Here is a 21,041-nt window from a genome sequence, read left to right on the forward strand (position 1 = left end):
GTTAATTCAACCTCACTTCCCCCTTTTATTTTTATCAGACTTTCCTAGTTTTTTTCTCACTCATCTTTTTATTTCTAGGACTGTCTAGGACTTGGCCAAATGTTCAATGAACTGGGTTACAGAACAAATTTAAAACTTAAAATCTAATTAATGGTGATTGTTGACAAATCTTATTTTATTCTCCTTTCTAATAATACGTATTTAATCATTTAATTTTCTTAGTACATTTGTGTTAAAGTTGCTGTGATTTCCAATTAACATCACCCTATAATATGTAAATATTAGTAATATTTGATAATACAGCCATAACACTATTAACTACATGATGTGTGAATTAATAAATAAGATGTGCTGAATCAATTAACTTACATTCTCTTGAAACACAAAGCAGCTTAATAATGCTGTTGCCTGTTCTGCAGAAAGGTCATTGAAAAGGCCATTAAACATCATCTCAGTTAGAAGGAGCTCATCAGCACTACAATGGCAAAACAAAAGAATAAATTTAAAATGTCAGAATATAAAGACACACATGCACACACATATGCCCTTAACGTGTAGTTTTTAATAAAATATATTATTTGACCTTAAGGAGTAATCAATGAGGAATGACAATGATTTATTTAAAAGGACATAGTAGATCTTTAATAATTACCAATATATTATATAATCAATGTAAAATGGGGATTTCACATAAAGATTCCAAATATCAAAATGCACACATTCATGAAATAAGAACAATTTCTTAACCTTTAGTATGCTAGGAAAAATCATCACTGTCATTTATTTTCTAGGGCCAAAGGACTCTTTTAATTATTTTTCAGTTATTTTACAAATAATCTGTAGAATAAAGATAATGAAAAACAATTTTATTAGAAATCTTAATTAGAATGTACTCATAAGAAGAACCACATTTTTTTATTTTTATGTTTTAATTTTTTAAAGTTTTTATATTATAGTAGAGATGGGGTCTTGCTATGTTGTCCAGGCTGGTCTAGAACTCCTGAGCTCAAGTAGTCCTCCCGCCTCGGTCTCCCCAAATGCTGGGATTACAGGTGTGAGACACTACACCTGTCCAGAAGACTCACATTTTAATTCATATTTTCCAAAGGCTGAAAGTGTATATAACCAAGATGGGCAAGAGCCTTTAAATGCAACAAACTGCTGCTCACCAATTGTCATCCACAAATCTGAAAAATATCCATCTAGGAAATACAATTCTAGATTTCAAGTACATCTCTAACAGGTAGGTACTAGCTCATCACTACGTCTGTTTCTTCTTGCACTTGCACTGTCAAAATGTACAAGTCCAAATTTACATCTCTTTTAAGTTCTAGCTTATTACTTTTGATTCCTCTTTTGCATCATCAAAATACAGTTTTTTAAACTGACAACTTGATTTTGTTGAGAGGAAGGTCATCTTCTTTGCTCCATAATTGTGAAACATTTTCATATACAGACTTATAAGGACAATATATTTATTATTACAAAGATTAGAATGATCAATTCAACAGGTTTTAAAAAATTTCTTCATCATCTCTTTCCAACTTCCTTATATACACAACTGTGTATTTGACCACTTGTGGACCACATAAGGAAACTTTGGTGCACAAATAATAGAAGATGAAAGACTATTATTACAAGTCCTTTTAGCAAAATGAGATGGTCCAGGTTCTTATCATAGACATTACATAACTAGGTCCTTTCTGTTGAATGATTACATGAATAATAATCTCATATATATATATATATATATGAATCGCAGGATATGGGGTGGGGGTGAAAGGTCATATGAAGCAAAAGGAAAAGCATGTGTGGGGTGTGGCAATAGACTGCTGGAGAGGGAGAGTAAGAATATACTAAATTATGGAATCTATTCTAAAAGCAATAAGGAATCACTGAGGGACTTTTACCAAATAGAATGGCACAAAGGGGCTGGGTGCTGGGTGAAGTGGCTCACACCTGTAATCCCAGCAATTTGGGTGGTAAGGTGGGCGGACTGCTTAATTACAGGAGTTCAAGACCAGCCCGGGCAACATAGCAAGACCCTATCTCTACAGAAACTTAAAAAAGAAATTAGCCAGGTTTGATGGCACACACTTACAGTCCCAGGTTCTTGGGAGACTGAGGCAGGAAGATCACTTGAGCCTGGCAAGTTGAGGCTGCAGTGAGCCGATTGCACCACTGCACCCCAGCCTGGGCAACAGAGCAAAATCCCATCTCAAGAAGGAAAGAGGAACGACATACCAGATTTGTGCTTTGGGTTTTGAAAACTCAAGAAGGGAGGCAACGAATAATCAGGAGGGCAACTGCAGTAATTGAGGCCAAAAGTAATGAGGGATACACATTAGCCAATGGCAATGTTTAAAAAGGCAAAATGGGTGAGAGAAGGAGTCTAGGATGATGCTCCAGTTTTTGCAAATTTGGGGGAAAGTTAACAAACTTTGATATAATATTGTTATTACTATAAATGAAAAATGTATCTTGGAATAAAATCAATTTCCATTCTTTCAACACAAAATCTAGTTGTAGATATCTAAAGGAAATTAATTTCTATATTAATTGTAAAACAGGTAATTATTAGAAGGAAATAATCCCAATAACATTAGCATATGAATCAGTAGACCAGTACTGCAGTTTAGATTTAATCCTGGATATGTTATTAATTAAAATCCAATAGCACATTATCCTGTGATAACAACTAACTAGGGCTGGGTAGTCACTGCCCCCTTTTGGTGGCTAAGAGTTGTCCTGTTCACCACAGTCTCCTGGTTCTATGCAGACATCTGAGTCTGTAACATCTGGACAGATGAACGATATAATTACATTTTTACCAAGAAAGTCTGAAATCATTTGCAAGGCCTGTAATTCTCTAGTCTTGTCCATCCTGGCCATGCTGAGTACATAAAAAACTGTTTCAAAAGTGTCTTTTATATATTCACTGAGAATGATGATCATCACTATATGGACAAAACAAGATATATCTTCAGACTGGATATTGCTTGAGCTACCAGCTTATGACTTTCCAGTTAAGGAGGACAGAGGCAAGCTGGCTCCTAAGGCAGGAGACATTCCTCGTGGTGGGAAATAACTAACACATTTTTTAGAACAGTATCATAAATTGTATTTTCTAAAGATGGCCACAACAGCATCTCCTATACCACATGTTCTTCTAGAATTGCACTGATCTATAAAGACTGCCATGTGCATACATGGAAATTTCAATTTCAATTAAAATGATATAAATTATAAAATTCAGTTCCTTCGTCTAAGCACACATCAAATGCTAAATAGTGGCTACTATAATGAACAGTGTAGATACAGAACAATCCAATTATCACAGAAAGCCATACTGAACAATAGCCACTTCCCCATCAAGAGTTGGGAATCTAATTATCCCCCACTTGAATCCAGGAGGGTTTATGACTCACCTGTAATCAAGAGAATGTGGTGGAAATGATGGTATATGATAACAAAGCTAGGTTACAAAAGGTAAAGCTAGGTCAGAAAAGGCAACCTTAGCCAGCTAGAAGACTCACACTGGAGCCTTCAGCTACCATGTAAGCATCCTGAGGCTGCTGCCATACTGTGAAGAAGCCCAAACCAGCCCACATGGAGAGACCACATGGAGAAGCTCTAACAGAGAGAGAGAGGTCCTAACATTCCCCAGCCGCTCCAGACTCCTACTGTTTCAGCTTAACCACCTGTCTGACGGCAATCCTGGGGGACAGAGCCAGAACCATCCAAATGAGCTCTTCCTGAATTTCTGACCCATAAAAACAATAAGAGGATAAAGTCACTGTTGATGTTGTAAATAATTTAGTTTTGAGGTCATTTGTGACAAAAGATTACTGAAACAGAAAATAATATAACCAGTTTTAATCTGTGGCTTATAATAAGTTCTGTTGTAAAGTCCTATTATTAGCCCAAAATCTCATTACAATTTGCTATGCACGTAACAAGATAATGGTTACTAGGCTAAGTTTCAAGGTGGGAAAATGTTAATAATTTTTAAAAAGTATACAAAATTATATATAAGCTAAGATTATGTAAAAATTCCACAAGGCATTAAAAAAAGTCAAAGGAAATACATACAAATGCTAGGAGCGCTTGTGTTAATTACTGAGATCTAAGAGATTTTTCTAATTTCTCAATTTCATGGTTCAAAACTGTATTTAGTGTGGAAGATATTGTACAAACTTTATATTTTTAAGAAAGCTCTTTTTTCCTAAAGATAATGGTTATTTTTAAAATCACTTAAAACTGCGAGGCGGAGTTGCAGTGAGCTGAGATTGCGCCAGTGCACTCCAGCCTGGGCAACAGAGTGAGACCCCATCTCAAAAAAAATAAACAAAAATTAAAATTAAAAATGAAAAAAATGAACTTTCTAGAACAATAACCAGATTTTACCTGCTTATCTCACAAGCCACTCGTCCTTTCATCTCTATTACATCAGAAGAAGTAGCAAATCCCAACCTTCTTAAAACACGTTTGCGACATTTGAGTTCATCCATTTGTAGGACTGTTCTTGCTTTCTTCAGTTCTCGCTTTGCAGATTTAATATCTATTGCAATCTAAAGCACATAAAAGTATAAAGAAAGTTCAATAATAAAGTGAACAATGTACAAGGAGATTTATTCATGAAATCAAACAAAAAATATTTTTAAAGAACATCTTACAGTATACTTCTGGGTTAAAGCTTCAGTGCTGGGGAGATTGGGGAAAGTGGAGCTTCTTAGATACATTCCCAGAACATTATACAAGAGTAATGATGTATCTGTAAAGTTATTAAGTACTACCTAAAATATTAAGTACATGGAAAATACAAAATGTCCATTTGAAAAATCTGAGGCAGAGCAGGCAGATGTTAGAAAGTGTAAAAAGCTTGAGACAGAGAACAGAGGCCGGGCGCAATGGCTCACGCCTGTAATCCCAGCACTTTGGGAGGCTGAGGTGGGTGGATCACGAGGTTCCTGGCCAACATGGTGAAACTCTGTCTGTACTAAAAACACACACACAAAAAATCAGCTGGGCATGGTGGCGGGCGCATGCCTGTAGTCCCAGCTACTCAGGAGGCTGAGGCAGGAGAATTGCTTTAACCCGGGAGGCAGAGGTTGCACTGAGCCGTGATCGCCACTGCACTCCAGCCTGGCAAGAAAGCGAGATTCCGTCTTAAAAAAAAAAAGAAAAAAAAAAAAAAAGAGAACAGAGCACAGCTCTTGCTTAAATGGAGAGAGGTAAGGAGGAAGGCTAGAAGGAGGAATGAGCTGTATATTGTGACCTAGACAAGGTAGGCTGTAAGAGTAGAAAAAGTCAGTGGTGAATTTAGGATAGGCTCTCCCAAGACAGGATTCACTAGACAATTAATCACGGTCCAAAAGTACCAATCCCAGCAGCTCTAGCTTTTCATCCTTAGGGCATCAGGGGGTAGCTTAGAGAACAGGGAAAGAAAAATGAGGGTACAGAAATCTTTTCTCTTGACTATCTATATTTCCCCCATGATGTCCTGAAAACTATTCCTTCTCTTTGCCCTTAAGTTAAATCACGAATTTGCCTAGGCTGGAAATGGTTTTAGCAAAGAGAATAGGCCTTTATTCAAAACATAGATGAAACCTTAAAATGAAAATGTATCACCTTGATGTCATCCTTTAGAGTACATAAGTTTTAAAATTTAATCAGTAAATATTACATATTTTCTGACTATGACAAGCATACAGTAGTACAAGAACAAAAAACAATGGTATCCTGAAGTGGTGGTTCAGAAAAACACCGACAGAAAAGTTTTGATAAGTTGAAATCCGAAGATAATGGAATTTTTTAGACTGTTTATTAAACTTCTACTAAGGAGGAAAAATTATGAAGGTGATCAGCAACTGATATTTATTCAGAGACTACCTATGTCCTCTATTTCTAGTGCTTTACATTATTTCATTCTTATAGCAATCCTAAAAGGCAGGGAACTAATATTAAATCTGCATCTTACAGATGAGAAAACTGAGGCACGGAGAGATTACTAAGTAAATTGGTCAAGAATACAGAGCTACTGAGTGATAAAGATAGAGTTCAAAGCCAGGCTAGCAGACCCTAGAATCCAAGCTCTTTTCAATTATTTATATTGCTGTGAACAGGGCTACTGAGTGATAAAGATGGGGTTCAAACCCAGGATATCAGACCCTAGATGCAAGCTCTTAGTGATTATTTATATTTCTGTGAACAGATGTGTAGTCACAATGCCATGTCATAGGAAGCAATGCTTTCCAAGCTAGACAATGAATGCTATGCTACCTGGCATGACTTATCAGGCCTACCAGAGTAAAAGGAACAAACCATTGTTTTTTAGGGTTTCTTTGACTGAAGTGACTGAGGATGCCTACGTGAGCAGAGCAAAGCATCGTGCTAATAACTGTCAGGCTTATAAAGCTTACAAGGTAGAAGAGAGTCCAATATTTAAGACATTTTTTCTTGAGTAATGTTTGTATTTTGAATATAAAAATATGTGAAATATTTTAGATATAATGGGTTAAATAAAAATATTACTGAAGTTAATGCCACTGGTTTTTTCTTTCTTTTTTAAAATGTGGCTACTAAAAAATTTAAATGTGGCTGACACCATACAATGCTGTACAAGATCTTTCCCAACATATTTATAAAAGAACACAGATATACAGTTGGCCCTACATATCCGTGGGTTCCACATCCATGGATTGAACCAACTGTGGATCAAAAATATTGGGGAAAAAAAATGTCTGGACTGTACATGTACACTTTTTTTTGTTTTTGTTTTTTTTTAAAGAGATAGGGTCTCACTCTGTCACCCAGGCTGGAGTACAGTGGTGCAACCATGGCTCACTGTAGCCTCAACGTCCTTGGCTTAAGTGACCTTCCTACCTCAGCCTCCTGAGTACCTGGGATGACAGGTGCATGCCACCATGCCTGGCTAATTTTTAAAATTTTTTTGCAGTGATGGGGGTCTCATCATCTTGCCCAGGGTGGTCTCAAACTTCTGGGCTTCAAGTGATCTTCCCGCCTTGGCCTCCCAGAGTGTTGGGATTACAGGAGTAAGCCACTGTGCCCAGGCTGTATTTTTCTTCCATTAAAAAAAAAGAAATTATATATATATATACACACACACACACACACATACATACACATACACACACACACACACATAATGTGCTTATATGTATATATCATGTGCTTATATACATATAAGCACATTATAGACAATGATGGGGAGGGGGCAGGAAAAGAAAAAAAAAAGACCACTATAATCTTATTGCTGTAACACAACCACTTAAAGTTTTCCTTTCAGTCTTTTCTGGTGTATTTTATATTTTTGCTAAATAGCAATCGTAGTCCACTTCAATTTCAGATCCTTTTTTCAGGTTATGCTTATGCATGAGCTTTCTTACATGTTATTGCAGAGTCTCCATAACAACTTTATTTAGCCAGTCCCTTCAGCCAGACAAGGTCTTTTTCAGTATATTTGAGCAGCTCAGATAATGCCTTCAAACCACCTCGAAGGATGCTTTCCAATCATTCAATCACGCTCAAGTCTACCTGTTCTTGTGTTGTGAAAACATAAGGCTGACCCTGGTGGCCATGGAGGGACTGACAGCAGGGAGAGAGCTGCTGCAATGGTCCTGGTTAAGAGATGAACAGGTGAGAATCACAACTGGATATCTGTGTAAGTAATGAAAGTTTGTTGTGTCCCAGTTTCCTCATCTTGAGAAGTACCTGGCAAGCTTCCTGCCTAGCAGCACTTGAAGGTGGGTCAGAGCATAGATGTGTTCACTGAGCATGCAGCCAGTATTGTGTATATGCTACAGCACCATCTGATGTAAGTTCACAAAAAGCTAGAAAGGGAGAGTGCTTTAAAACTATGAACTGAACACATTACTCTATTAAAGGAGTTTCTACTCATGCATTTATCCAACAAATACTGGGCATTTACTTTATAAAGACAGACCATTATGAGAAAATGTAAATAAGTTAAAATGAAACATCTGACTCTAAGGAGCTTAAAATCTAGTTTGTGAGACACAAAGACAAATGTATTGATAGAAGTGGTATGTGATAAAAGTTGAAAAAGTACAACAGCAAGGAGTTGTAGGTTTCATGGAGGAAAGGAGATTTGTATAGTATAATACATTCCAGTTGAAAAAAAGTAGGTAGTGGAAAGGATTGTGTTCACGTCAAAAAGCTTTTTCTAAATTTGCTATACAGAATGCTTATAATAATGGTTTTACTGGTTAGATATTACAGCTAATTATCCTAAAAAGCTGAACTACTAACATTTGATGCTATTAAGACAGCTACAGCAAAAACCACAGACAATAACACATGCTGGCGAAGATGTAGAGAAAGCAGTTATCTTGCAAATTGCTAGTGAGAATATAAAGTGGTGTAGCCACTTTGGAAACAGTCTGGTAGTTTCTGAGAATAAAGGTAAATATAGAGTTACCATATGATCCATCAATCCTACCTAATTCCACTCAAGAGAACTCAAAACATCCATACAAAAACTTGTATACAAATGTTCACAGCAGCATTATTCATCAGAGCCAGAAAGTTAGAAAAAAACAAATGTCCTGTCCATCAACTGATGAATGGGTAAACAAAATATGGCATATCCACACAACAAAATATAATTTAGCCAGGCCAGGTGCGGTGGCTCATGCCTGTAATCCCGGCACTTTGGGAGGCTGAGGCAAGCGGATAATCTGAGGTCAGGAGTTCAAGACCAGCCTGGCCAACATGGCGAAACCCCGTATCTAATAAAAATACAAAAATTAGCTGGGCATGATGGTGCGTGCCTGTAATCCCAGCTACTAGGGAGGCTGAAGCAGAAGAATCACTTGAACCCGGGACGCAGAGGTTGCAGTGAGCCACAATCATGCCACTGGACTGAAGCCTGGGTGACGGAGCAGGACTCTGTCTCACACACACACACGCACGCACGCACGCACGCACACATACGTATAAGATTTGGCCTTAAAAGGAATGAAGTACTGATTTATGCTATGACAGGCATAAAACCTGAAGACATGCTAACTGAAAGAGAGCAGACACAAACATCATATATTACATGATTCTATTTATAAGAAATATCCAGAATAGGCAAAACCATACAGATAGAAAGATTTGTGATTGCCAAGGGCTGGAGGATGGGAGAAACAGAGAGTGGCTGCTAATGGGTATAAAGTTCCTTCAGAGGGTGAGAAGAATGTTCTGAAGTTACATAGTGGTGATGGTTGCAAGTATGTGTGAAAACACTAAAAACCAGTGAGTTGGACATTTTAAAAGGGTGAATGCTATGCTGTGTAAATTATATCTCAAATTTAAAAAAGAAGAAAAAACAGAACATCCTATGTGAAATATCAAACTATAGCAAAATGAACTTTATCTTGTCTTGCTGATGAGAGCTGACAGGTTCAGAGCTGACAGTTTATTTAAAAGATAGCTCACATTTTCCTGTTTTAGCCAATTAAACCAACAGGATAAGAAAACGACAAACACATATTTATTCAGTGAAACATACAGAATTCTACAATAAAAACCAAATTTCTGCCATACCTGTGCTTTTTTTTCACAAAGCGTATACACAGTTTCCAAATTTGGATCATTGTGAAGTGGATGAGAATACATTCGATGCTCAAAAGCTTCTACTTTCTGAATGACTTTTTTCAGCCCTTGATCTTGAATGCCCATATCATCAATAGGGTCTAATAAGGGGATGCCGTCAGGAAAACGTTTCTGAACTTCCTGAAAAAAATATGTAAAATTCATTTTCATCTTATAGTCAAAATTAGTAAGACCAAACCAAATCAGTGTTTCCCTTTTTTTCTATGCACATAGACATAAAAAGTATACTACATATATAATTTTGTCTTTTGCCAATTTATAGGGCATTTTTCCATTGCATTTATTTTTGAAAACTCCTTTTCAACGCTATACTATGATTTACAGATGTATTATGATTTGTTAATAAATCTACAAGTCATAATTTGATCATAGTCCTGAACGTGGCACAACTTATTGCTAAATTCATTACTGTATATTTACATTGTTGTAACTTCTTGCCATCAAAAGTAATCTTGTATTGAGCATCTATGTTTAAACTGTTTTCAGATTATTTCCTTGGTGTTGATGCCTAGGGAGGGCACTACTGACTTGTAAAGTATAGACTTTTTAAAAAGTCCTGAGGGCCAGGCGCGGTGGCTCACGCCTGTAATCCCAGCACTTTGGGAGGCCGAGGAGGGCGGATCACAAGGTCAGGAGATCGAGACCATCCTGGCTAACACGGTGAAACCCCGTCTCTACTAAAAATACAAAAAATTAGCCGGGCGTGGTGGTGGGCGCCTGTAGTCCCAGCTACTAGGGAGGCTGAGGCAAGAGAATGGCGTGAACCCGGGAGGTGGAGCTTGCGGTGAGCTGAGATTGCGCCACTGCACTCTGGCTTGAGCGACAGAGCAAGACTCCGTCTCAAAAAAATAAAAAAATAAAAAATAAAAGGTCCTGAGACCTTTAGCTTAAAAAAAAAACATGATTAATGGTTAAATGCAATAGACATATTCGTACAGAGAAGAAACAGCTCACTGTAGGCTGGTATCCTACTGAGAAACTTTCAGGGTCTTGGATAAGCCTTAAAGATAAGATAGGATTTGGCTAGTTAGGAACTGGGAATTGGGGAGGAGAAACACATTAAGAGTGACAAACAAATGTAAAGGGTTCAAAGACATTTGCACATTATTGTCCTAAATGAGCAAATAAGGCAAGCTCTTTCAAAAGACTGATATATCTGGTAAGTGCATATGGTACAGTTTCAGGATATATGTCTGCCCTAATCAAAGCAGGCTAGTGTCAGCACAAAAATCCTACACAAGCCTGGCCAAGTTTTATATATAAAGAAACTGAGTCACTGGTGTGAGGTTCCAGAACAGAGAAAACACTAAAATTGCAGTTCTAAAGTTTAAAAAGTATAATTAATGTAGCTAAAGGGAAATCTTTATTTATTATGTGAAGGGTCCTGTTGGCAGGCTAATTTCCCCGATTCTTCCTCCTGTGGCTTCTCACTATGTGGTGAATGATGTAAACGACTATGAAGAACCAAGAAAAAAATAGTCTAACTTTGTTTAAAACATGTTGCAAAACTGAGACTCAGATTATCATGAAATTAATGTGAAAGCTGAAATATATCAACACCAGATACAGCACAGAGATGTTTAAGACAAATACAGACACGCCTGACATTTGCCAATAGACAAAGAAAAATTAATTTCAATTTTCACTTTAGCAAAATGACAACTGACCTAACCCAGAAGTATAAAACAATTAGTTTTTTTCAAAATAACGGCATTACTTAATGCTAAGTTAATAATGATTAATGTGTATTTCTGCTCAAAACTGTGCTATTCTGAAAATATTAGAAAAAACAATTTCAATGAACTTATAAGATATTTATTTACTACCAGACCAATAGTGATAAAAACCTTCTAGGAGTGATTGTTTTGGAAAAGATATCCACATCTACATAAAAATTTTGTAAAACTGTCAGAGAATCACTCATTTCAGGAAGCCCACCATCGGAACACAGCTTAAAAATTCCTACTCTACTCTGAAAGCATCCTACTTATCTTTGCTTTCTCAGATTTTAGTACAGAGCCTTCACTGCACAGTAAATGCTCTTCAAACTATTAACTAAATAACTTCGTTAAAATCACTTTTTTTTTTTTTCCTTAAAAGACACAAGGTCTCACTCTGTTGCACATGCTAGAGTGCAGTGATGTGATCACAGCTTACTGTAGAGCCTGGAACTCCTGGGATCAAGTGAACCTCCTGCCTTGGCCTCCTGAGTAACTGGGATTATAGATGCATACCACTGAGTCCTACTAATTTCTTTTTAAATTAGTTTTACATTTTTTGTAGAGATGGGGGTCTCACTATGTTGCCCAGGCTGGTTTCAAATTCCTGGCCTCTGGTGATCCTTTGTGCTGTGGCATCCCAGAGAGCTGGGATTACAGGCATGAGCCACTGCACCTTTTTTCTACTAGGAAATTAAATTTACTACAAAATCTCAATTTTCCCTATTGAAAATAAAACAATTTCATGTATTTATTAACTATATTAAAAAATGGTTAAACGTCCTGTCAGTACATGATTTTATACATAAAACTTGTAATACAGTCTATAGCTTTCACTCATAATGAATAAAGCAGAATGGTTTTCCTTGTGAGTCCTCCTTTACTAACTCACTTTGTTGGTAGATTCAAAGAGAGTACAAATCCACATGAAGATCTGCTGCCTTTATTTTTATGAAAAATAATTGCCACTATTGGTAGTATTTATAGGTATTCTGAAAGAAAGCAATATATTTAAAAGCATTTCAGTTGCCTCTTTATAAACACTATCTGTATTTACATAAAATTTATACTTAATTTATAAAATTAACACATACCTGTATTGATTTTAAAACACTCTGTCTATTGTCCACCGGCCGAAGGTCTTTAGGAATGTAAAGCCTAACACTGCTGATAGCAGACAGGAGATGCACCAAAACTGGGACAACCTATGACCAAAAAGTTATACAGTATTACAGTTAAATTTGCACATGTTCATATTCTACTATTTCCTAAACTTGGATCCCTAAAGAGGAAGTTGCATTTACGGTATGTAACAGGTATAAGAAGTACATAATAATCATCGTGAAGCATTCTCCCACACTGAAGCTTTTCTTATTAGAGATTGTATTTAAAAAATAAAAACCAGTTCAAACTTCTAAATAACAGGTAAATAAATGGTACATAAAAATAAGAGCTCCCCTCAATACAGAATCCACACTTTACTCATTTTTATGGTCTCAGATATTTGGCAGTTCAAAAATATTAATACATAAAGGTACTATAGTACTAAGAATGAAAGACTCTTGTTAACAGGTTTAGGAAGTCAAGAAAGATTCATGTAAGTTCTGGGTGGGCAGAAATGAAGAAGTATTTCAAAGACAGAAAGCAGCATATTCCATTAGACGTAATCTTGAAGAACACCTATCTGCAAACTTTCTTCCATGTTTTCTCTTGTCGAAATGGCACATTATCGACATCAAATTTTGCTTCCTTTCAACTGCTCCTGAATCCAGAGAGCCTCTATAAACTGAGGCAAAGTTAATGTTTCCACAGGTCCAAATCTGTCTTCCATGGCTACTTTTACACTGATCACTGATGAAAACACAATTTTCACTGGCTTGCTGATAGCAAATACATTCATAGTGCTTTACTGAACAAAAACGGTACAGTGATTGAACTCAGTCTTCAGCTAGTTGTGTGACCTTGCACAAATTATCTAACCTTTCTAGATTTTCTAGTACAGGTAGAAAGGTTCGATAATTTGCCAAACTTGCCAAAAAAGGTTTAGTTTGTCAAACCATTAACAGCAGTTTTTCTCTTTCTAGTTAAAGTTTTTGGGGTGGGGTTTTTCTTTCTTCCTGCCTGCCTCTTCCTCCTCTTCCTTTTTTAATCATTTGAAATTAACTTGCAGACAACAATCACTTCACTTGACCAGCAAATACATGTATATGTTAAGAACAAGCACATTCTCCTGCAAAGCTACAATGTTGTAAGATCTAAGGAAATATCATATACAATCCCTATTCAGATTTCCCCAATGACCCACTAATGACCTTTATACATTACTATTACCATCATACTTTTGGATTCAGGGTCCAGCCAAGGATCACAAACTGGATTTAGTGGTCATGTCTCCTTAGTCTTCTTTAATCTAAAAATATACCCCACCTTTCTTGCTCTTTCATGGTACTGACATTTTCACAGAATTCCAAGTTTACAGAAAACTTGTAAGAATGAAATAAATCCCACATACCCTTATTTCAATTCACTAATTATATTTTGCCTATTTGCTTCATCGTTCTCTTTCCACACACATAAAGTACAAGTATTAGAAGAGGGAAATCTAATGTCGAGACAATGATATCATCTTATCTGTAGTCCATATTAAGATTTCGTCCTCTTTCACAATAATGTCTTTTATACCACTGTACCTTCCCCACCACTACTCCATGGAACCAAACTAGGATCATGCATTGATGTCACATTTCTTTCTTCTTTAATCTGGAACAGTTCCCCAGTTTTTCTGTGTCTCTCAAGACCTTGATTTTTTAAAAAGAATATAGGTTATTTTATAAAATGAGTCTCAGTTTGGGTTTCTCTAGTTATGAGGAATCATAAGATTCAGATTATCCATTTTTGGTGGAAGTCATGTTCTGTTCTACTCAGTCCACTAGTCAACATTATTAGAGATAATGTTGATCACTTTGATCATTCAATTAAGGTGCTATCTGCAGGATTCTTTATTATAGTATTATTTACTATTTTACTCTCTACAATTAAGAAATTTGTAGGGAGAGCCTTTAGAGACTTTGTAAATATCCTTTCTTCATTAAACTTTCAGTTTGCCAGTTTCAGCATCCATGGATGATTCTTGCCATAGTAAATTACTATTTGTGGTAGTTGCCTAATGGTGACTTTTCTAACTTTTATTTTATTTATTTTATTTTTTGAGACAGAGTCTTGCTCTGTCGCCCAGGCTGGAGTGCAATGGCATGATCTCGGCTCACTGAAATCTCTACCTCCCGGGTTCAAGCAATTTTCCTGCCTCAGCCTCCTGAGTAGCTGGGATTATAGGCGTGTGCCACCATGCCCAACTAATTTTTGTATTTTTAGTAGAGACGGGGTTTCGCCATGTTGATCAGGCTGGTCTCGAACTCCTGACCTCAAGTGATCCACCCATCTCAGCCTCCCACAGTGCTGGGATTAAAGGCGTGAGCCACCACGGCCGGCCATTTCCTTTATATTTTATATATCTCTCTCTGGATTCATGGATTATTTTATTTTCATATGGTTATAAATCCTTTACTATCTTTTTTTTTTTTTTTTGAGATGGATTCTTGCTCTGCCACCCAGGCTGGAGTGCAGCGGTGCGATCTCGGTTCACTGCAATCTCCGCCTCCTGGGTTCAAGTGATTCAACTGCCTCAGCCTCCCGAGTAGCTGGGACTACAGGCACCTGCCACCATGCCTGGCTAATTTTTGTATTTTTAGTATAGATGGGGTTACATCATGTTAGACACGCTGGTCTTAAACTCCTGACCTCAGGTGATCTGCCCGCCTTTGCCTCCCTAAGTGCTGGGATTACAGGTGTGAGCCACCACGCCCGGCCCTTTACTATCATTTTTATTTTTACTTCCAAACTGTCTAATTCAGGGGTCCCCAAGCCCCGGGATGGTACCAGTCTGTGGCCTGTTAAGAACCAGGCCATGCAGCAAGAGTGGTGGGGGAGAGAGCATTACCGCCTGAACTCCCCCTCTTGTCAGATCAGCAGCAGCATTAGATTCTCATACCAGTGCAAACATGGCGCATGCAAGGGATCTAGGTCGCCTGGTCGTTATGAGAATCTAAGGTCTGATGACCTGAGGTGGGACAGTTTCATCCCCAAACCACCCCTGCTCCACACTGGTCCATGGAAAAACTATCTTCCACGAAACCAGTTTCTTGTGCCAAAAAGACTGGGGACTGCTGGTCTAATTCATTTTAGAAACAACATTCTGTAAGCTGCATTGGGTCTTCGGCCACCAATTTGTGAACCAGCAGTTGATGCACTGTTTGGACAGAGAAGACTCAGGACATGAAAAATTATCAATACCACATAGCCGACATCCAGAGTGAAAGACGCACAATTTGTATGCACTTAACTACATCTAAAAAGGTAGAAAAATTAAAAATAATTCACTTGGCTTTAGAAAGAGTATTTTTATATACCTGTAGTCGAATTCAATATGCACAGGTATCTGTGAATTTCCTTCAAAACAGAGTAACACTATTTTGTGAAGATGAGATTCAGAAAGAAGACAAAAACTGTCCTATTTCAAAGGCTGCTTTCCATAATAAACTCCATCCAAGAAATGGTCAACTAACACTTTAATGACAGGAAACAGATTACAAAGGCCATTCTATAAATGCCTCCTAAAGCACAGAAAAGGGAAATCCTAAGAGTTCCCTAACTAGAGACATGACATTTTATAAACAAGAAGTTAAATGTTTAAAAATTGAATGAATAGTTGTCATGAAATTATAAATATCAAATTTCAGATATTTAAAAACATCATAATATTTGCATATGGCAGTATATTCAATTTTCTAAACCTAATTACCTTCATGATATAACTCAGAATTCAGGTTCAACATGATGCAGCACTGGTCTTTGCAAGTCCAAATAACCACGTGAGCAATCAGTGGAAACTTGCTAGAATACCAATAACAGGAAGTATTTTTATCCTTAGACCTTTTAAATCTCTTTAATTTTCCCCTAAATAAGCAAATGTGGTAGACAATATAAGAAGCAAGTTTTAAGTCAATACATTCTAAATACATTTCAAGCTATATAATGTCTTCAAATCAAGACTATCACCTGAAACATTATATGGTTTTTGAATTTTTCATTCAACAAGCAAGTTGTTTTTTGAACCAACTGAATTTTAATCAAGTCATGGCACACACAGTTATTTTAACCAATGTGCTATTGATTAATTCGCAATTAAAAAACTGGATTTGTGTCAGTGAAAATGGTGGAGTAAGGACCTCCAAAAATCCTTTTCTCCATAAAAGCAATGCCAACACTGAGAAAACTTGTCAAAATCAACTTCTTCAAAATTCTGGAAATTAACCAAAGGCTTGCAGGAATCCAGGGAGCACATATTCAAGAAAAATGCTGACTTTTGGTAAGAATAACAAGCTTTGTGGCAAATTTAACTTATCTTACTCCATCTCCCACTCCTTAGCTTCCTAACAGCCTGAAAATCAAAGAGCAAATCCCACTGAAAACCAGAATAGGGCTGGAACCTCTTCGAAGGCCTATTTCCATAGAATTGTCATTATTGCAGTCTGGTGGTTCCCCGGAAGACTCCATTCACAAGGCTGTTTTTTATTTGACCTGACTGAGAGCTTACCAGTGCAAACCTTTTTCCTGGCTGTGTTTGTCAAAAATAGTAAGAAGCAACTGCTTAACACCATGGCTGCCTGAGGTTGTGAATGACAGCTGGGAGAAACAACAGGTTAACCAGAAAGCTTAAAAGGAAAGGATGGGGAGTAAGACACTCATGGGGAATTAGAAAAGCTCCCACACATTTCTGGAAATCTAGAAGGCCATGTACAGGGCTGTGTGCATAGTCAAGAAAGACCTGAAAAGACTCTAAGCTCTCACTTCTGTCTGACCATGAAACTGTACATCCAGGAAGCGGCTAAGGTAATGTTGTTAACTGCCTAGCTGAGGGTTGATGGCTTGCTGCAATATGCATACAAAGCCTCTAAGTAAAGACTGGGGAATTTTTTTTTTTTTTAGACAGAGCCCTGCTCTGTCACCCAGGCTGGAGTGAAGTGGCACAATCTTGGCTCACTGCAACCTCTACCTCCTGGGTTCAAGTAAGTCTCCTGCCTCAGCCTCTCGAATAGCTGAAGCTACCAGTGCACACCATCATGCCAGCTAATTTTTGTATTTTTAGTACAGATGGGTTTTGGCCACGTTGGCCAGGCTGGTCTCGAACTCCTGACCTCAAGTCATCTACCCACGTCAGCCCCTCAAAGTGCTGGGATTATGGCATGAGCCACCATGCCTGGCCAGACGGGAGAACTTAATGATTGCAGGCATTTAAGGAAGTCTCTGCACAATTATGAGCTGACCATTAAACTAACCAAGCAGAGACCTTGGTGGCCACACACAATTAAAAAAATATAGACTTAAAAGAATTCAGAAATGACAACACAAACCAGTGACAACAAATAACAAGAATAAACTCTGGGGGTGCAGGAAAACTCCGATTTACAGAGTTGCTACTGTTAGAGAACCAAACTGGGGCCTGCTTGCCTGCTACAGTAAGACCAGATATCTATCTACATTGATGTTTGTAGTGGTAGAAAGGAAGGTGTTTATTTGTAGGGTGCCAAGCAAGGAGGATTAGGTAGTTAATATTTAAGTCCTGACCTTCCAGATGGCTTACAGGTAAGGGTTTCTAAGGGCAGGAAGGCAGAAGTTACAGCAGTTATAAATCAATACATGGAGGTTATATACTGGTTTGATTTAAAAAGGCGGGACATCTCAAATCAGGGGCCCACAGGTTATAGGTGGATTTAAAGATTTTTGATTTGGAATTGGTTAAGGAGAAGTTTTGTCTAAAAATTTGGGATCAGTAGAAAAAAATGTTCATTCTGGCTCTTTTAGGCCCCTCAGGAAGAAATTTAGAACAAAGAACAGCAGTCAGAGTTTTAGTCCTCTGTTCCTCCTTATTTGAGGCTTATGTGCCAGTATATCCGTTTGGTGTATGTCTGAGTTTTTGAAAAATAATTTAGGGACATATGTGAAGATGTTATTTTTAGTTTTTATAGGGAATAAAACAAGCTCAACTCTACTATGTTTTTTTAGACAAAGAGATTGATTTTTTTGACAGAGGCTCTTGCTCTGTTGCTCAGGCTGGAGTGCAGTGGCATGGTCACAGCTCACGGCAGCCCTAACCTCCTGGGCTCAAACGATCCTCCCACTTCAGCCTCCAAAACAGCAGGGACTACACGCACATGCCACCATGCCTGGCTAATTGTTATTTATTTATTTTTGTACAGACAGGGTTTCACTATGTTGCCCCAGGCTGGTCTTGAACTCCTGGGCTCAAGCAATCCTCCCACCTCAGTCTCCCAAAGTGCTGGGATTATAAGCATGAGCTACTATACCCAGCCTTGTTTATTTATTTTTTAGGTCTAAGCTAGGTGCACTCTAAAGGAAGGATCCCTAATCCATCTCACTACATTATTTAAAATGTCCAATTTTCAATGAAAAATTATGAGACATGTAAAGAAATTAATAAAGTATGACCTATACACAGAGAAAAATAGTAATTAATAGAAAATATCCTGAGGAAGCCAAGAAATTTGACTTAATAGACAAAGAGTTTAAATCAGCAATTTAAAATACATTCAAAGTTGACCGCCTCAAAAAATCTGATTTCCATAGAACATCTTCAATGTAAACTTGAAATCTGCCAAAACAGCAAATATTATTCCATGACAAGTACTGGTATCTTAATCCTCAAATTTTTATAAGTGTACAGTTCTAATCTGTAATCTTCTATTCCATGTCCTTTTATAGATGTTTTTATCTAATAAGGAATGATTCCACCTAGTTCCTGGTCTAGAAAAACAAAATAGAACTCCCTTATCTTCACTCCCTGACGCTGAGTCTCATTTAACTATCATGACGTGGCCATGATAAGGGGAAATGGTCAGACACATGGGAGCTGGCAAAGCAACAGTGTCAAAACTGCAAGTGATCTTTAGAACACACTAAACTGTTCACCTCTGTTAATCAATGTAATTCAGAGCTGGAGTGCTCTTGCCCTCTACACACAGACACACACACACTCTAAGCCTTTTTTAGAAAAGTAAGTTCAAGAATATTATAGATACAAGGAAAAGTCACTTCAGAAAGTAGTCTTCAAGGCCAGGTGCGGTGGCTCATGCACGTAATCCCAGCACTTTGGGAGGCTGAGACAGGCATATCATGAGGTCAGGAGATCAAGACCATCCTGGCCAACATGGTGAAACCCAGTCTCTAGTAAAAATACAAAAATTAGCCGGGCATGGTGGCGAACACCTGTAGTCCCAGCTACTCGGGAGGCTGAGGCAGGAGAATCACTTGGACCCAGGAGGCAGAGGTGGTAGTGAGCCAAGATTGTGCCACTGTACTCCAGCCTGGCGACAGAGCGAGACTCCATCTCAAAAAAAAGAAAAAAGAAAGTAGTCTTCTATAAACGCTGATAAAAAGCTAAATTTGGCATCATATCCACTCAAAGTCAGACAGGGCAAGGATGATTATGGAAATCCTACTTACCTTATGCAATGGAAGCCTGCTTTTAACCTACCCTGAATAATGCTACACAATCAATGAAGTTGAGAGCTAATATTTCCTTATAAACTGCCCACATAACTATTTCTCTGTCTAGGATTTCTATTCAAGATAATCTACAAGGCAAACAATATATTTATAAAACATATACTTATATAATTATATATTATATAAAATATATAATTATATAATTATATATTATATAAAATATATAATTATATAATTATATATTATATAAAATATATAATTATATATAATATATAATATATAATTATATTACATTATATATAATTATATATTATTATATATGTATAATTATACATTATATATAATTATATATTATTATATATGTATAATTATACATTATATATAATTATATAATGTAAATATATATAATATGGTTTCTTAACCTATAGTCCCTCTCTCTGTACATTGTTTCATGCCTTTTGTCATTAACCACAAGGAACAGAAAAATGTGAAGTTCTTTCTAAAGAGGGGGTTTCATGCTCTGTACATATGGCTTCCCTTGCTAGGAATATAATTCTTGTCTGTAAAGGTACTCATGTTCCTACAAGTTTGTTAAAATCTCACTACTTCCTTTATAAAGCTTTACTAATTACCCACCCTGAGCAGTTTTGAAGCACAAAATGCTTCCTTATTAAGCTGCATCCCCTTAAAGTCACAGACTATCTGTAAAATTCATGTTAACAACCCCCCACCCCTTGCTAATTTCCTTAGCAGCGTAGACTGAAATAAACATAACAAAAAATGCTACAGGAGCAGAGGAAAGGCCCTCAGTTTGCCTTGGTTTCATGACTGCCTATATAATTTTCTTGGAAGAATCTGAGCTTTCAGTGTAAGAGTGCTATGACTTACTATCAATGTCTGCCATGAGAAAGGGAGAATGTTGAGATGTGCGGCACACATTTGCTATTCCAACTTGCAAAAACTTCTAAAGGCCCTTTGGGGACAATGCGTATATACCTAACTGTGGGAGTTTTAGCCTTATTTATAGTTAGGCAGTCAATCAGTAAAATAAATGTTAGAAAAAAATAAAAATCACACAAGTTTCACTTGGTGGTGGAA

General features: G+C 37.2%; 1 protein-coding gene across 2 annotated transcripts in view; it reads right to left on the reverse strand.

Annotated features, from left to right (window-relative positions):
* The window catches only part of MTREX (Mtr4 exosome RNA helicase), a 116,777-nt gene that overhangs the window by 13,987 nt on the left and 81,749 nt on the right, over window positions 1-21,041 (reverse strand). For both annotated transcript variants that reach the window (XM_019013314.4, XM_063700745.1), the window contains exons 20-23: window positions 12,455-12,565; window positions 9,574-9,762; window positions 4,408-4,571; window positions 370-475 (exon numbers count right to left, since the gene is read on the reverse strand). In XM_019013314.4, coding sequence (XP_018868859.1) covers window positions 370-475; window positions 4,408-4,571; window positions 9,574-9,762; window positions 12,455-12,565 — 570 coding nt within the window. The remainder of the gene's footprint in view (window positions 1-369; window positions 476-4,407; window positions 4,572-9,573; window positions 9,763-12,454; window positions 12,566-21,041) is intronic.

The sequence above is a fragment of the Gorilla gorilla genome, chromosome 19, assembly GCF_029281585.2.
Source record: "Gorilla gorilla gorilla isolate KB3781 chromosome 19, NHGRI_mGorGor1-v2.1_pri, whole genome shotgun sequence".
NCBI classification, from domain to species: Eukaryota; Metazoa; Chordata; class Mammalia; order Primates; family Hominidae; genus Gorilla; species Gorilla gorilla.